Raw genomic sequence first — 13,449 nt, 5'->3', positions numbered from 1 at the left:
TGGACAACTCCATACCCAAACTTACCCTCCAACAGCGTCATTCTCCAGGACACACCACTCCTGACACGCTAAATGACAGGATATAATTCTCATAGGTTCATTTCTAGCCATTGATATCCTCTATGGAACTAAATCCTCTGTTCCCCTCTGATAATCCCTGAACCTCCACAAACTTCTCTCATTAGCATCCTGTATCAACTGAATAGTCGCAGCATCATCATCAGGCCCCGGTTCATGACGTTGTCCACATTCAGCTTGCACCCGGGCACCCGTGACCGCCATCAGGTAAGAAGGCCAATGCTTAGCATAATAGCCTTTGAGGTGAATCTTCTCAAGCCCTTGAATCTCGGCCAAAGCACATACGAAGAGAACATTGTCACCCAACCCTCTTTCTTTGGCCCCCCTCTCACGCATCAGATTAGATTCGCAATTTGCGCCCCATGCAAGCTCAATAAAGCGAAGGCCAGTGGCTTCTTTCGATAATGTATTGAGCAATGTTAGCCATGGCGAGAGTTCAGCGATATATGGTACCCAGATGTCTAACGAACGGACAAACTTGGTATTTGTAGGCCCGATCTGTGTCATGAATCGGAACATTTGATCTGGTTCGCTGAAATTGAACACGTTCGCTGAATAGAGTGTTGATATCGCTTCGCGGTATATCTGGGTACACGTTGACAGTATCGAGAGTTCGATGGTTCGGTACTGTGGAATTTGATTGGGCGTATGTAGGGTAATCATTCTTTGACATGTGTTTCCGACTGCCCACGATGGGGTTTGTTTACGATTGGATCGGCTAACCAGAAGAAGATCGTAAATTTGTAATCGTATTTCGGTTGGCAACATGAGAAAAGAGAGTCTTGGGTTGCTCTTGTTTGTCAGTATTCGAGTGGTAGCTGAGTCCTGGTGGGGCGGTATAAGTATGTTGCTATCGACTGATAAAGATTGTTTGTCGGTGAGGCCACGGCCAAAGGATGCCCTTGTGATGATTTGCCTTACAAGGGGAATCACCATTCTGATGACCTGTTGCGGTAGATGTAAGCAGTAGAATGATTCAAATGTTCGCTATGCAAGACATGTGGAATAGGAATGTTGTCGAAAAGCAGGGGTATAGTCAAGATGGTGGGGTTAACACGTGATGGAGGCATGCATATTTCAGTCAATTACTATGTACATCTGCCCAAACTCTGTTGCTCCTTGTGTGTAGAATGAACATGAAGTTTCCATGAATGATTGCGCTCTATTCAAAAAACCAAATTCGCTGAACGTTTACTGTAGATTGACAAAGAGTCCACCGTCAACCAAAAGCTGCGCACCAGTCTGTGAAAAAGAATAAAGTCAGCATAAGTCCATGAACTTCCAAAGCATCAAACAAAACTCACCACGTAGCCACTCAACTCCTCACAGGCCAAGAAAACAGCCGGCCCAGCCAAATCTGGAGGCTGACCAAGTCTACCCAACGGAATGCGTCCTTCCATATACTTCTTCTTGACCGGATCAGCCATATCGGCATCATTCAGCTGCGTACGGATGGTTCCCGGTAACAAGGCGTTGCAACGGATACCATATTTACCCAATGCCACAGCGCAGGACTGCATCAAACTCAAAACACCAGCCTTGGTGGGTGTGTAGTGTGTCTGTTCTCCACCACCGACGAGCGCAGAAATGGAACTTATACCGATAATGGAGCCACCGGGTGGAGATTGAACCAAGGCCATCTGGCGCGCAGCGGCTTGTGTGGCAAAGAAAGCTCCGGAGAGGTTGGTGGAGACGGTGTGGTTCAGAAGGGAGGGTTCAAGTCTGAGATTGCTGTTAAGAAAGCTCTTTGAAGTAACCAAGGAAGAAATAATCCGAGAGGTTGGCTTACTCGAGGAAGTCGGCAAATTGGCAAACCCCGGCATTGCTCACGAACACGTCTAGACGTCCAAATGCCTCGACCGTCTTCGCAACGAAATTCTTGCCTGTCTCGGGTTGCGAAATATCGCCTGAAACTGTGATGAAGCGGGTTTCAGCAGCGCCTTCTTCGATCTCGTTGACGTCTTTCTTCAGAGCTTGCAGGAGGTCGTCTTCTTTTGGTCCGCCCAGGTGGCTGATTGCGACACTGGCGCCGTGCCGGATATAGTCGAGCGCAATGGCCTGAAGATGATCTGTCAGCCCAATTGTTTTTAACGATAATGAAGCCGTTCATACCCGTCCAATGCCGGTCAGACCACCGGTGATGGCGGCTACCTTGCCAACAAGTAATTGGGGTAGCATTGTGAACGATTATGGTGTCTCGGGATGTGAGTGAAATTGAATCTGTCAGAGACTCCTAGTGATCTCTGATACTCGTATAAGGGAGAGGATTGCAAAATGTCTTGAGAACTTTTTCCCGTGCGTTGGCCTGCGTCGCGTCACCCCGCGGACATGACCTCGGGTCTCGCGGTGATGTTAGCCCGAGTGTGGGGTTAATCCCCCACATTGGCAACGGAGGGGCAAATTCTTCCGCGTGGACATGGATTCGGCCGAATTGAAAGCGACTTTTTGTCAATTTGGCTAAATTGACCGAGTAGAGAAATTCTGTGGTCATGTGCGCACACGATATATTCTTAGAAAAAGTCGACCTCGGCAAGATTTACAGTAGAATATTCTTTACCAGTGATAGGTTGTCTCATCCTGAACTTTAGTCTATTGGATAGAGTAATCATAAGGCTATTTATTTATGTACATGGATTCATTGCAGGTGAAAGTTTCGTGAGGAGCAGAAAAGATGGCCATGGAAAAGAAATATGTGCAACGCCGTGAAACCAAGGTGGTTAGGCGGTACCATTGGCAAGCTCCTTGTTATCAGGAGCGGGCAGGCTCTTCTGAGGTGCAGGGTTCAATAGGGCATGTCCAGGAATCAAGGGAGCGTTGGGGTTGAGCTCAAGACCAAAGCCGGGCTTGTCCAGGATTGAGACATCAAGGTAACCCTTGGTAGGAATAGGCTCGTTCAAGAAAAGGTTGCCGAACACGGGCAAGACGGAGTGCCCATCGGGAGAGTTGGCCAGGTATTCTTGGAAGGGGCAGTTGGTTTGAGAGACCACAAAGTGGTAGGAGTAAGGGCCAGAGGCGTGGGGTACAACGGGAATATCGTAAGCGGCAGCGAGAGAAGAGACTTTGAGGAGCTCGGTCAAACCACCAAGCCACATCACATCAGGCTGGATGATGTCCAGATTGCGACCCTCAACAAGCTTGCGGAAACCATAGCGGGAGAACTCGTGCTCGCCAGTAGTGAATTTACAAGTGGGGTGGGCACGCTTGAGCAACTCGTGGCCATCGAAGTCATCGGGGGACAGGCACTCCTCCCACCAGTCAATGTTCAATCCAAGAGCCTCGCAACGCTTGACCAGCTCAATGGTGTATGAAACTGTCAGAGACATGTAGCAGTCGACACGAAGAGGGAAGTCCGGTCCAACACTGGCCCGCATTTGACGGAGGTATTCAACATTCTTCAGTAGACCCTCAGTGCTCTCATCGGGTCCGTGAGGCAGAGCAACCTTGGCGCCAACGAATCCCATTGCCTTGGCAGAGCCAGGCTGGGGTCCAGTGCAATAAAAGTCCAGGCGGGACCGAGTAGCACCACCGATCATCTTGTAGACTGGCTCCTTGCGAATCTTTCCAATCAAATCCCAAAGAGCGAGATCAACGACGGAGATAGCAGCCACTGGAAGACCTTTACGACCGTAGAACATGGAACCGCGGTACATCTTCTCGAAGAGGTTGTTGGTGTCACGGGGATCTATGTAATGAATGCGTTAGAATCGTATCGAGTATCAGGCATTGTATGGGAGCCGACCTTCTCCAATGAGGAAGCGCTCGAAGTGCTGGTGGACCAGCCAGCAAGCAGGGGGACCACCGAAACCAGTGGCAAATCCCTTAGTTCCATCTGTAGCCTCAATCTCAACACAGAATGATCCCAAGACATTGATGCCCCAAGAAGTACGCGAGCCGCGGTACTGTGCCCACTTGGTCATGGGAGTGGAAATGTTGCTGTCGATCAGCCAGTGGCCACCTTTGACCTAAATCTTGTCGTCAGCTCGTTGCATTCCCCCAAATTTGCAATTGAAGGTGCTCTTACGTTGTGGTAGTCACCACCGGAGCCGACACCATCAATGACGAAGGTGCGGATCTCCTTGATGCGGGGAAATTCCGTTACTGAACCCATGATTGCCAGGTAAAAGGTGATCGAGACAAGAAATTAATTCGACGTCGAGTTCTCGAAGCTCAGAAAGATGCAAGAAGAAAAGAAAGGAAAGTAGAGAAACGTGGGGGGCTGACACTTTTTCAACGAGCGCGTGTCGAGGGGAAATCCAAGGCCTCGGGCCAGCAATGCCCCGAGCTGCGGGACGTCGGAGTATCACCGTGAATGTCGTGGGGGAATGCGGCGAGACTGTCCACGCTTAAGCAATGACCCCAACAATTTCCGATTCCATTCTATTGTGTCTTTTTGTTGATCCACGACTTGCATCACGCCGACTTGTTCGAACCTATGGGTTTGTTCCTGGGCTCCGGGAAGGTGTTTGAAATTTATCCGTGGTTCGCTGGATGAAACGTCGAACGCCATATTCCGTTCTTCAATATAAAGAGATGAGAGAAACTTTGAATCTGCTTCCAGCGATATCTTTGGAGGAGAATGTATTCCCCTTTCAACAATCGTATTGCATGTGATATAAAAAGTGGAGAACGCGGGGAATGCTGCCTCAGGCAACGATGCGCCAAGAGCTGTTTTCTGGCCACTTTGGTGACAGATTCATGTCATGGAAATTCATGTCAACTGCGTATTAATCTACTCAATACTCTGGAAACTTGACATGGAATGTAACTTCCGGTAACTTTAAAAAGCTAAGAAGCCAGGGGTTCCTCCCCGAACTAAACCTATTCAGGGCAAGACCTTACCAAGTTTAGCCGCGGCTCTTTCAAGTACCATACAGCCAGATCAATAGGGCGTCGAGTACGGTTAACCAAGAGCTATTCAAGAGAAATGGACAAGAGATTCGCCACTGTCTGCTTAGAACATTTACGCCACACATTTTAGCCAAGCTCAAGCTACGTTCCTTCCAACATTCCAGTATACAGCAAACGCTGCACACATAATCCGGACATTCAGTTCTCATGTATCAAGAACAAAGAAGACATTCGGCCGTGTCAGGCCCGAGACCTGATTCCTTGATCCCTTCGCATTTAGATTCTGGTATTACTTCTCCAGAACCCATTCACAGACTAGACTCCACGCGGCATGGGACGAACCCTTCGAACCAGCCTCTTTATCCCCAATATACGGTTCCATCTGAGCCTGATGATGTGACATACAACCCTTTCGAAGGCCCAGCCAGCACTTCAATCAATGGCAGTGGCCTGGTTGGTCAACCTGCTTCCAAGTTCCATAACATAAACATCAACCTGGGATATGAAAATGGTTTCGTGATGTACCCGAATCAACAACTGATGGGCAGATCATCGAATGCACCATCGCAACAAGGTCTGCTGTTCAACCAATATACCACACCGTCGTCAGTCAGTCAGGAGGGTAAATCAGATTCGTGTTCTCCGGACCTGCCATCTTTACCGAAGGCTGTCGCAGAACCAATCGGCTACAGGAACTCTTTCCCAATTTCATCCAATGAATACAGATATGTACCTAGTCATTACAACAAAGCTGTCGCAAAACAGCCCATCATCTCCCTGCCCACAACTAAAAGGGAACAGCCCGCGCCCGATGTATCTACTTACCAGTGGATCGCGGAGGATCCCACAAGCAAACAACGCCACCATGAAAAGAGAGTGAGGACACAACTGGACGTCGAGAATCGAAAGGAGGATATTCAAAAGCTCAAGGAATTTGGTGGAGCATGCCTTTGGTGCCATCGAAGCAAGAAGAAATGCGACCCTGCCCAAATTTGCCAGCCTTGTCAAACCAATAAGCGCAAGTGTGTTCGGAGTTCCTCACAGCTCTGCTTGACAGGGCATTTCAAGCCACCCGACCTTGAGAACTCGCTGATGTCTTTCGGTCCTCCCTCTCAAGAGGCACTCAATGCCATATACTTCATGGCTGAGCAGGCTTTTTCAAATAGCCCACTTGTTAAGGCCCACCTCAGCATTCAACGCGATAACAAAATGCTTGGTCTAGAGGTGACTAAGGATGATATGGACCCATCCAAATCTGAGACTAGACGCTTGATTAACGATTTTACTTTTCGAGCATCTTCTTGTGTTCATTGCCCTGAGTTAGAAAAGCTTACCGAAGACTGTTCGACTCACCCACTTGTTCTCGCGGCAATAAAAATGTCAAAAGCATTCATGACAATTCGTAACCTAGCTACAACCCAAGTTCATTTTTGCACAGCTGACACACACATCGCACAATCGACTTTACTACTAGTATTGATTGCCAGTATACTAAACCTGACCGGAATGTCTGACTGCTTCACGCTTGAGCTGTGTGAAGCACTACGCCGACGAAACTACGAGCGCACTAACCCCAGTTCAAAGTACCGACTCGCAGGGGCTTGTAACTTAAGCCCAGTCTCATTAGCAACGGAATTGTATCATCAAATTGTCAACGGTTTACTACAACTAACCGAGAACCCGGTGATCGCACTGATTTTCAAAGATGTGGATACACACCTTCATGAAGTACACGCCACTTTAAAGAGCATACTTGCATTTATTAACGCCATACATCCAAAGCGTACCAAGCGAACAGGAGAACGTACGCCAGGTGGGCAAGCTACTACCATTTCAGCCGTGCGGCACTTCGAACTAGTTTTTTGGGTGGAATGGGTAGACACTAATCAACACTTACGGTCAACGACAGTGAATGAACAGGGCTGTGCCCCTGAACTAATATCCCTTGACGTTGAAACTCTTCTCCAAGGTGGAATTGGCAGTTTAGAAACTTTTGAAAAGTCCCAAAAGAACCCACAACGAAGTCCGGTGTCGGCGAAAGTGCCTGCCCAATCTATCTCTCCAGAGACAGAGACTGATATTGCTTCTAATTCCGAGATTTTTGAAACTGGAATATTTGATGATATCCTTCTCTCGGATCCTTGGGGTTGGTCGGTTGCAGATGACTTTAACTTAGGATTCCCAATGGAGGACCAGTAGGAGATATGTTGTTTTGCTATGTTTTTGGGCTTGCAGCTGCTTTTCCCTTTTCAGTATTCAGTAAGAGCTTTGCTAGGTGTGTTAGAAAAAGTAATTTATACATTTAAGTTGCTATTTTCTCGCCTGGGAATCTCGAATATGACTAATGTTAGACATGGTCTCTTCTGGGTAGACGATACAAATGTTTAATCGTGGCTTCAATAATAATTAGTCACTAAATTGGTTTTTTGTTCTCTTTTCATTCTTTATCGTCCTTCATGGACGGGTATGTGAACGGATACGCGCGGCCGCATTACCGCGAGAAGAAGTCAAAAAGGCTCCTGTGCAACTTGTGTCACCACACCAGTCCTTGACGAGGGCGCATTAACAAAGGTTCAGCTACATGAGGATCGGTGAACTGAAGCTAGGTCTCTAACAACTATCGGTTTCCATTCAGAGTGATGAAAATCACTGTTTATGGAGAAAAGGAAGAGAGATAATGCCGTCCAAGCTCTCAGTTACTTCCGCGGCATATTCTCTGGGGAACCAGTTTATAGACTGAGCATTTGTTCAGGTCTCCGAGGGGGCTGACATGGCATATTTTTCAAGTACAAGACGGTCTTGGAGGAATCCTAAATTATTCAGCTAAATCATTACAAGGAGGTGAAGGCTTAGCGACGGTAAATTCTCCTAGAAACTCGAGAAACCCATGTGAATAGAAAAAAAGAATCTTCAACAAGAAATTTGTTTAGGCGACGAACAAGGACCTGCGGAAGCCAAAATCGGCTGTCGGCAAATTTGAAGTGGAAAGAGTTTATCAAATTGATGATTTTGAATATAATCGTCAGGTTTCTAGAGAAGGTTTCATCGACCGTGGTTCTGAAGAACATGTTTGCGTATCGCTTCACCCCATGGCGCAGAGAAAGGCTGACCTCCAATCCCGTGTTGACTGGCGTATCGAATTCGTCCTTCTTTGCTAGAGTCAAGGCCGACTAATTTCATCACATCCACAGAGGATCTGGGGTCTGGTAAATTGTTAGTGACAAACTCGTTCTATTGTCTATGCAGACTAACCTCCAAAGCCTGTTCCCCCATACCTAGTTCCCATAGCAGGTGTGATACCCCCTCTCGGACCAGCAACATCGATATTGAAGTTGACGTTCCGGAAAAACCAGGAAATGGCTTCAAGAAATACCTGACCCATGTTTTTCCGGACGCTTCATCGTTTTCTAGTCCATTCTGGGTAGCTCGAGGTATATCTTGTGAGCCTGCATCTTGATTGGCTTCTCTGTTTGATCCGGTAGCCGAGTAGGGACCAGATCTCGAGCTCTGTTAATCAAAGGCTTCTCTGTGCTGCTCATTAGAGGTAGGTTGCAAACCAAGAGCCCGTCCTGCATCTGTCTCGTATATGGGGATGCCATCTCTGAGCTCCTGGACAATCTTTGGAGTCACTGCCTGATTTGCCGATGCATTTGGACTACAATAATGTCTTGCAATTATATCCCTGGCATTTTGCGCCATCTGGGTTCGACCAGACTCTTCAAACGAGTCGAGGAAAGATTCAGTTACCTCCCAGTCAGCGTTGTATCCTCGGCCATGTTGATAGAAATGCAGCTGTTGGACTCCAAATGTCTTCCTGCAGTCTTTTTTCAGCAATTCGAGCTGGGCATTGAAATTGGCTTGTTGCGACAGTCTGGTGGCAGTCCAGAATGTAGTAATGAAAGTCACGTAGGGAATGTAGTCATAGCCAGACATAGCACGAACAATCTGAAGAACTTGTCGATCAAATGAGTCAAAACGTGGTTGGTTGATGCATGTGAAGTAAAGGAACCCGGAAATTTGGGAAGTAGCCAGTATGGTCTTCATGCCCTGAATAATTTCGTGAAATATTGCTTCAGCATGTGCTGGATCAAAACCCCGGAGTGTCCATAATGAAGCAAGCTTCATCTTCAATCATGATTTTGGCCAGTTCGCATCTTTGAGTCACTAAAGTAAGTGTCAATTATGTGATATTTGGAGATATTTTTGAACATTTGCTAGCGAAAGAGCAACGTCTCCACGGCTCGAGTTCTGGATATTAGTGATCTGGAGGATGGGAAGAAGAATTTTCCAAATGAGAATATAATCGATTGCAGAACGGGTGGGGGGGAAGGTGGAGGCGATCTCAGTGATTGAAAACTGGTGCCTTATTACCGAGCGCCTTCGACTACTACTTCATGGAAATCTCATCTCGCCGGAAGTGAAAGAGGATAATATGAGACACAAAACCAAGCCTGAAGCCTTTAGAATACATTAGTTTGAAATCTATCTCTCTGTTATAAGCACAATCTCTCAACTCCCCTGTTTAATAAGTCAGGATGGGTCTGCATGGTTAGTTCTTTGTTTGCTACGTGTGGTGCGGTACTTTATCTAGCAAACAAAGAGAGCCTCGAACATAGCAAGGAAGCTGTATATATGAATTCTAAATTCATATATGCTCATCTTCATTTAAAGGATGCTCCTAATAATGGATATTTCTACTAGAACCACTGAACCAGGTTTTTCCCCGCATATCCAATATTTGTACTATTGATTCGTTAAAATTAACTTGCAGCAATATCATTTTAGAATTAAATTTGGCTCAAAGTAGCTCACCTCATGGCGTCAAACCTTTATTTTGGGCTGAGAAATTTTGCTACAGAGAAGCCTCGTGAATTCTTCGTCAAGTGGGGCCTGAAGTTCCTGAGCAGAGAGTTCTTGCGACTTTAGGTCCGTGCCCTTTACCTCCGGAATTCCGCCCCCAATCCCCGGCATCTCCACTTCGCAGCCTGACAAGCTCTCGCGCGACGTGAAAAGAACTGACCATCGCTTTTTGCTTGATGGCTGCAGACTTTTCAATCTTTGCGTATGAAATTAGAAGTCCTTTTCCAAAGTTTGAACCCCCTTCAGAAACTTAAGCTGGTTTGTTAAGGTCATGGATAGTCGGACAATGGCCAATCAAACAACCTCAGCTGCAAGTGTATCCAACTATTTTAGCCTCCCCCTATTTCCTGCAATCGCGTCCAAATTTTCAAATTGTCAATTTTTTGCTCTCCTTATTTTGTGATTTTTGCTGCTTTTATTTCCTCCTCTACAACCTTGGTGGTTTTCACCCTCCTCCGCCCATCACTTCTACTTTGAATCAACATGTCAGACGCCACGACGATCTATATTACTAGTACAGCAACTGAAGACGCAGTCACAACCGAAACCGGAACCAAATCTTCCAACACCGATGCTGCTTCTTTCACAACCTCAAGTAGTGCACACGATGCCACGACGATCTATATCACTAGTACAGCAGCCGGAGGTGCCATTGCTACCCCAACCGAAGCAGAATCATCTAGCACCGAGTCTGCTTCCTTGACTATCTCAAGTAGTGCATCCAATGGATCGATCACATATACCGCGGGGACAGGGCTTTCTACGGGCGCCAAAGTCGGCATCGGGATTGGAGTTGCTTTGGGCACACTTTTGCTTTTGTGGGTGGGTTCCTTCCTGTACCTGCGCAGGCGGAAGCGCCGAGGACTTGCACGAGGGGATGGAAATAATGTCTCAGTGTTACCGGAACTTGGAACCGATGGCCAGAAGCATGAACTACCTGCTGAGGAGTCAAAACGAGCCGAACTTGGTGTGGATGAACGTACGAACGAAAGTCCCAATTTGCATGAGTTAGAGTGATTCATTTTAGTGTACCCCCAAAGTTGATGACCTTAGTCAAAGGCACTTGGAAGGTCTTCGAGCTGTATTAAACCATGGCATTCCATGATTAGGCGATAAATTGTGCTGGTGACACAGGGACATAATTTAGGACACGCTATAAGGTCGACGAACTCCTTACTTCTAACTTATAAAGGGTATGATCGTCACTCTTGGTAGTAAAAGTGGAAACGACATGTAGATCTATGTGCATCAAGACTAATCATAGCCGTTATAACACTGCATAATTCCATCACACCGCGGACTAATCGCCATCACCCACAGGTAACGAAGAGATTCTAATTGAGCTGGTACTTGCCACCAGGAAAGTAATATGAGAAAATGCATATCCTCTCGCCCCAATATATGACTGTCACATGGTCTGATCAATAGTGTCGTGGTTAGCACACAGTTTAATATCTGGTATGATGATTTCTTTCTGATACTTCTGCCGACTATCATCAATTTTATCCTGTGGCTCCTGTGGTTTCAACATCTTCGCTAGCATCCTGACTCTTTTCTCGACAGGGGTTACTGAATAGCTTTCTAGCCATAGGACTTGGTTCCAAAAAACCCAGGCTCGAGAAGAACATCGTATTTTCAGGCTTTATTCCTCTTCTTTATTCCTCTTGTGCCGGTGAGCGAAATCGTTGAATAGGACCATCGAACTGATTGCCGGAGCTGTTGTTGTTGTTGTTGTTGCTATATTTTTGAGGTCTATCACCAGTAATTGCGTTGATATAGCCGGAATCTGAATTGCCAAACCATAGGCCTTGCTCCGCCCTTCCCATCTGGCTTAGATTCCCAGGTAGAATATCCAGATACTCCGGTGAAAATCATCACCTCTTTGTTTCCGTCGGTGAACAACGCCAAGATGATGTTTAGGTCCTCTAGGAAATCGGCTGGGGTACACTGGATTTGCACTTGTTGTGTGGTATTAAGCTTCGTAAAATGTGCAAAGACAGCCTTCGCATTGGTCCCGTGCATGAGGTGGCTGGCCACCACAGGGGCAAGCCATGCGTACCAATTCGCTGTCGCAAAGAACGACTGACTTCCTGAAAGGTAGCTTGGAACTCGACTAAATAGGAGGTCCGCCTCATTTAAGTGTTATATAATCGTTCTGTGGGAAAGCACGGCAATTCGTGTGTGATTGCTGGGTGGTATTCTAAGATCCACATTGATAGAGAACCAAGACGGCGCACTTACTAGCTAAATTCCGAGTCCATGGATAGCCATACTTCCGACGAAGCGAAGCTTAGCAGAGTGGGTACACAGCTGTAAAGGGTAAGACAATACAATAGTTACAGAGCCTTTGGGGCGTGCATATTCCAAGGGGAGGACGTCAATTTCAAACATATGAGTTCTCATCAACCCACTACAACACGATTTGAGGGAACACACTGCCTATAGCAAGTCGCATCTCGGTCAAATAACCTAATAACCAGACAGCCTGTCCATGCTCACTGCCTATACTGCATATCTACTGTTTCTTTTCAGTAAATCCAGTATCGGCTGCATTTTTCCAGATTCCAGGCACACCCGAGAAAGTTCGTCGGATACTCGGAGATGTAGCTTCCTCCACACTGAAATTACAAAACACAGGAATAATGCCGCACGAGGAGACAGAAAAATCACTTGAGCCTTTCCGAAAACGAGAATCCGATACATAAATTTGAATTACGCAGGGGGTAGAATTTTGTTGTTGCTCCTCAATGAACGGTATGTCAGTACTAAACCAGCCTAAATTCAGACTAAACTGCACTAAGGCGAGGCTAACAGTAACTGAGGTCTCTAGGCAATCTTGGCAAGTTTGGGCGAGGGCGGCTTCACAGCTGCACCACTGAAGGGCGGACGGTTCCCCGTCGGAAGTCTGTCATATGGGTAACAGCCCTCGCACTGTGGATCCTGAGTCATCAGGCTGGGACCTGAGCAACAGGATGTGGGAATAGCCCTATAGCAGAGTCCCCATAACAGTTGCAGAAAACATCCAAGCAAGACAATAAAATCTCTTCCACTACAGTCTACTTTCACCGCATACCATGAAGCCGACCACGGCAACTATTGCTAGGAGAGCACATCAGTTGTGATAGAGGTTGTGTTGGAGTTGCCATAGTAATTTTAATTAGTCTTGGCATTCTTGTTAGTCTTGTGGGCTAAGGCGATTTCGGCTCCAGTAGCTGTTCCTAGACAGCTTTTCTCGATCGCGGCGAAATTGCGAGAATTTCATGATTGTAGTCTCGGTGAAAGTGAAGAATGAGTGCAAAGACTAGGCAGGATTGCAGGGTTTACACTATTCCCGTACCTAACATACGGAGTACAGGGAATACTCAAAGTTCGGATAGGATCCACTCACAAACCACTAAGGGTTGCCGAATACTGCGAGCCAGATAATGTAACACACTCAGATGCATGCGACACGTTTTTATTGTGAAATGCTCATCATGCTTATTTTGACATGCTCTTGGTGCGTCTCAATCAGGTTGATGGTAAATTTATCCATGCCATGAGGTGTTGGTCATGCCCAGCACAATGTTATGTAATTACGATGGTGTGGCCCTGGGGCCAAGTTTTAGAACTAGTCACCGTAGCTTCCATGAACACCCGATACTAGCCCATACGTAGCGCGGT

General features: G+C 46.7%; 7 protein-coding genes across 7 annotated transcripts; 2 read left to right on the top strand and 5 right to left on the bottom strand.

Moving 5' to 3' along the window:
- Positions 1-120: 120 nt before the first annotated feature.
- N7484_004809 (uncharacterized protein) lies at positions 121-597 on the bottom strand (the record flags this gene model as incomplete). Its single annotated transcript, XM_057115229.1, has 1 exon — positions 121-597. One exon carries the CDS (start codon positions 595-597, stop codon positions 121-123), a length of 477 nt encoding a protein of 158 aa, XP_056975369.1.
- Positions 598-1,269: 672 nt separating this feature from the next.
- Positions 1,270-2,256, bottom strand: N7484_004808 (SDR family NAD(P)-dependent oxidoreductase; the record flags this gene model as incomplete). The annotated part of the gene is made up of 4 exons (XM_057115228.1): positions 1,270-1,320; positions 1,383-1,800; positions 1,868-2,136; positions 2,191-2,256. 4 exons carry the CDS (start codon positions 2,254-2,256, stop codon positions 1,270-1,272), a joined length of 804 nt encoding a protein of 267 aa, XP_056975368.1.
- A 539-nt stretch (positions 2,257-2,795) lies between these two features.
- Positions 2,796-4,186, bottom strand: N7484_004807 (L-rhamnonate dehydratase; the record flags this gene model as incomplete). Its single annotated transcript, XM_057115227.1, has 3 exons — positions 2,796-3,760; positions 3,818-4,040; positions 4,100-4,186. The coding sequence occupies 3 exons, from the start codon at positions 4,184-4,186 to the stop codon at positions 2,796-2,798; spliced, it is 1,275 nt and encodes a 424-aa protein (XP_056975367.1).
- Positions 4,187-5,133: 947 nt separating this feature from the next.
- On the top strand, positions 5,134-7,125 carry N7484_004806 (uncharacterized protein; the record flags this gene model as incomplete). Its single annotated transcript, XM_057115226.1, has 1 exon — positions 5,134-7,125. The coding sequence occupies one exon, from the start codon at positions 5,134-5,136 to the stop codon at positions 7,123-7,125; it is 1,992 nt and encodes a 663-aa protein (XP_056975366.1).
- Positions 7,126-7,968: 843 nt separating this feature from the next.
- N7484_004805 (uncharacterized protein) lies at positions 7,969-8,308 on the bottom strand (the record flags this gene model as incomplete). The annotated part of the gene is made up of 2 exons (XM_057115225.1): positions 7,969-8,122; positions 8,202-8,308. The coding sequence occupies 2 exons, from the start codon at positions 8,306-8,308 to the stop codon at positions 7,969-7,971; spliced, it is 261 nt and encodes an 86-aa protein (XP_056975365.1).
- A 128-nt stretch (positions 8,309-8,436) lies between these two features.
- Positions 8,437-8,859, bottom strand: N7484_004804 (uncharacterized protein; the record flags this gene model as incomplete). Its single annotated transcript, XM_057115224.1, has 1 exon — positions 8,437-8,859. One exon carries the CDS (start codon positions 8,857-8,859, stop codon positions 8,437-8,439), a length of 423 nt encoding a protein of 140 aa, XP_056975364.1.
- Positions 8,860-10,269: 1,410 nt separating this feature from the next.
- Positions 10,270-10,803, top strand: N7484_004803 (uncharacterized protein; the record flags this gene model as incomplete). Its single annotated transcript, XM_057115223.1, has 1 exon — positions 10,270-10,803. One exon carries the CDS (start codon positions 10,270-10,272, stop codon positions 10,801-10,803), a length of 534 nt encoding a protein of 177 aa, XP_056975363.1.
- Between the last annotated feature and the right edge of the window lie 2,646 nt (positions 10,804-13,449).

The sequence above is a fragment of the Penicillium longicatenatum genome (genome assembly GCF_028827895.1).
Source record: "Penicillium longicatenatum strain IBT 33135 chromosome Unknown contig_2_segment0_segment0, whole genome shotgun sequence".
NCBI classification, from domain to species: domain Eukaryota; kingdom Fungi; phylum Ascomycota; class Eurotiomycetes; order Eurotiales; family Aspergillaceae; genus Penicillium; species Penicillium longicatenatum.
This window is presented reverse-complemented; position numbering and strand designations above follow the sequence as displayed.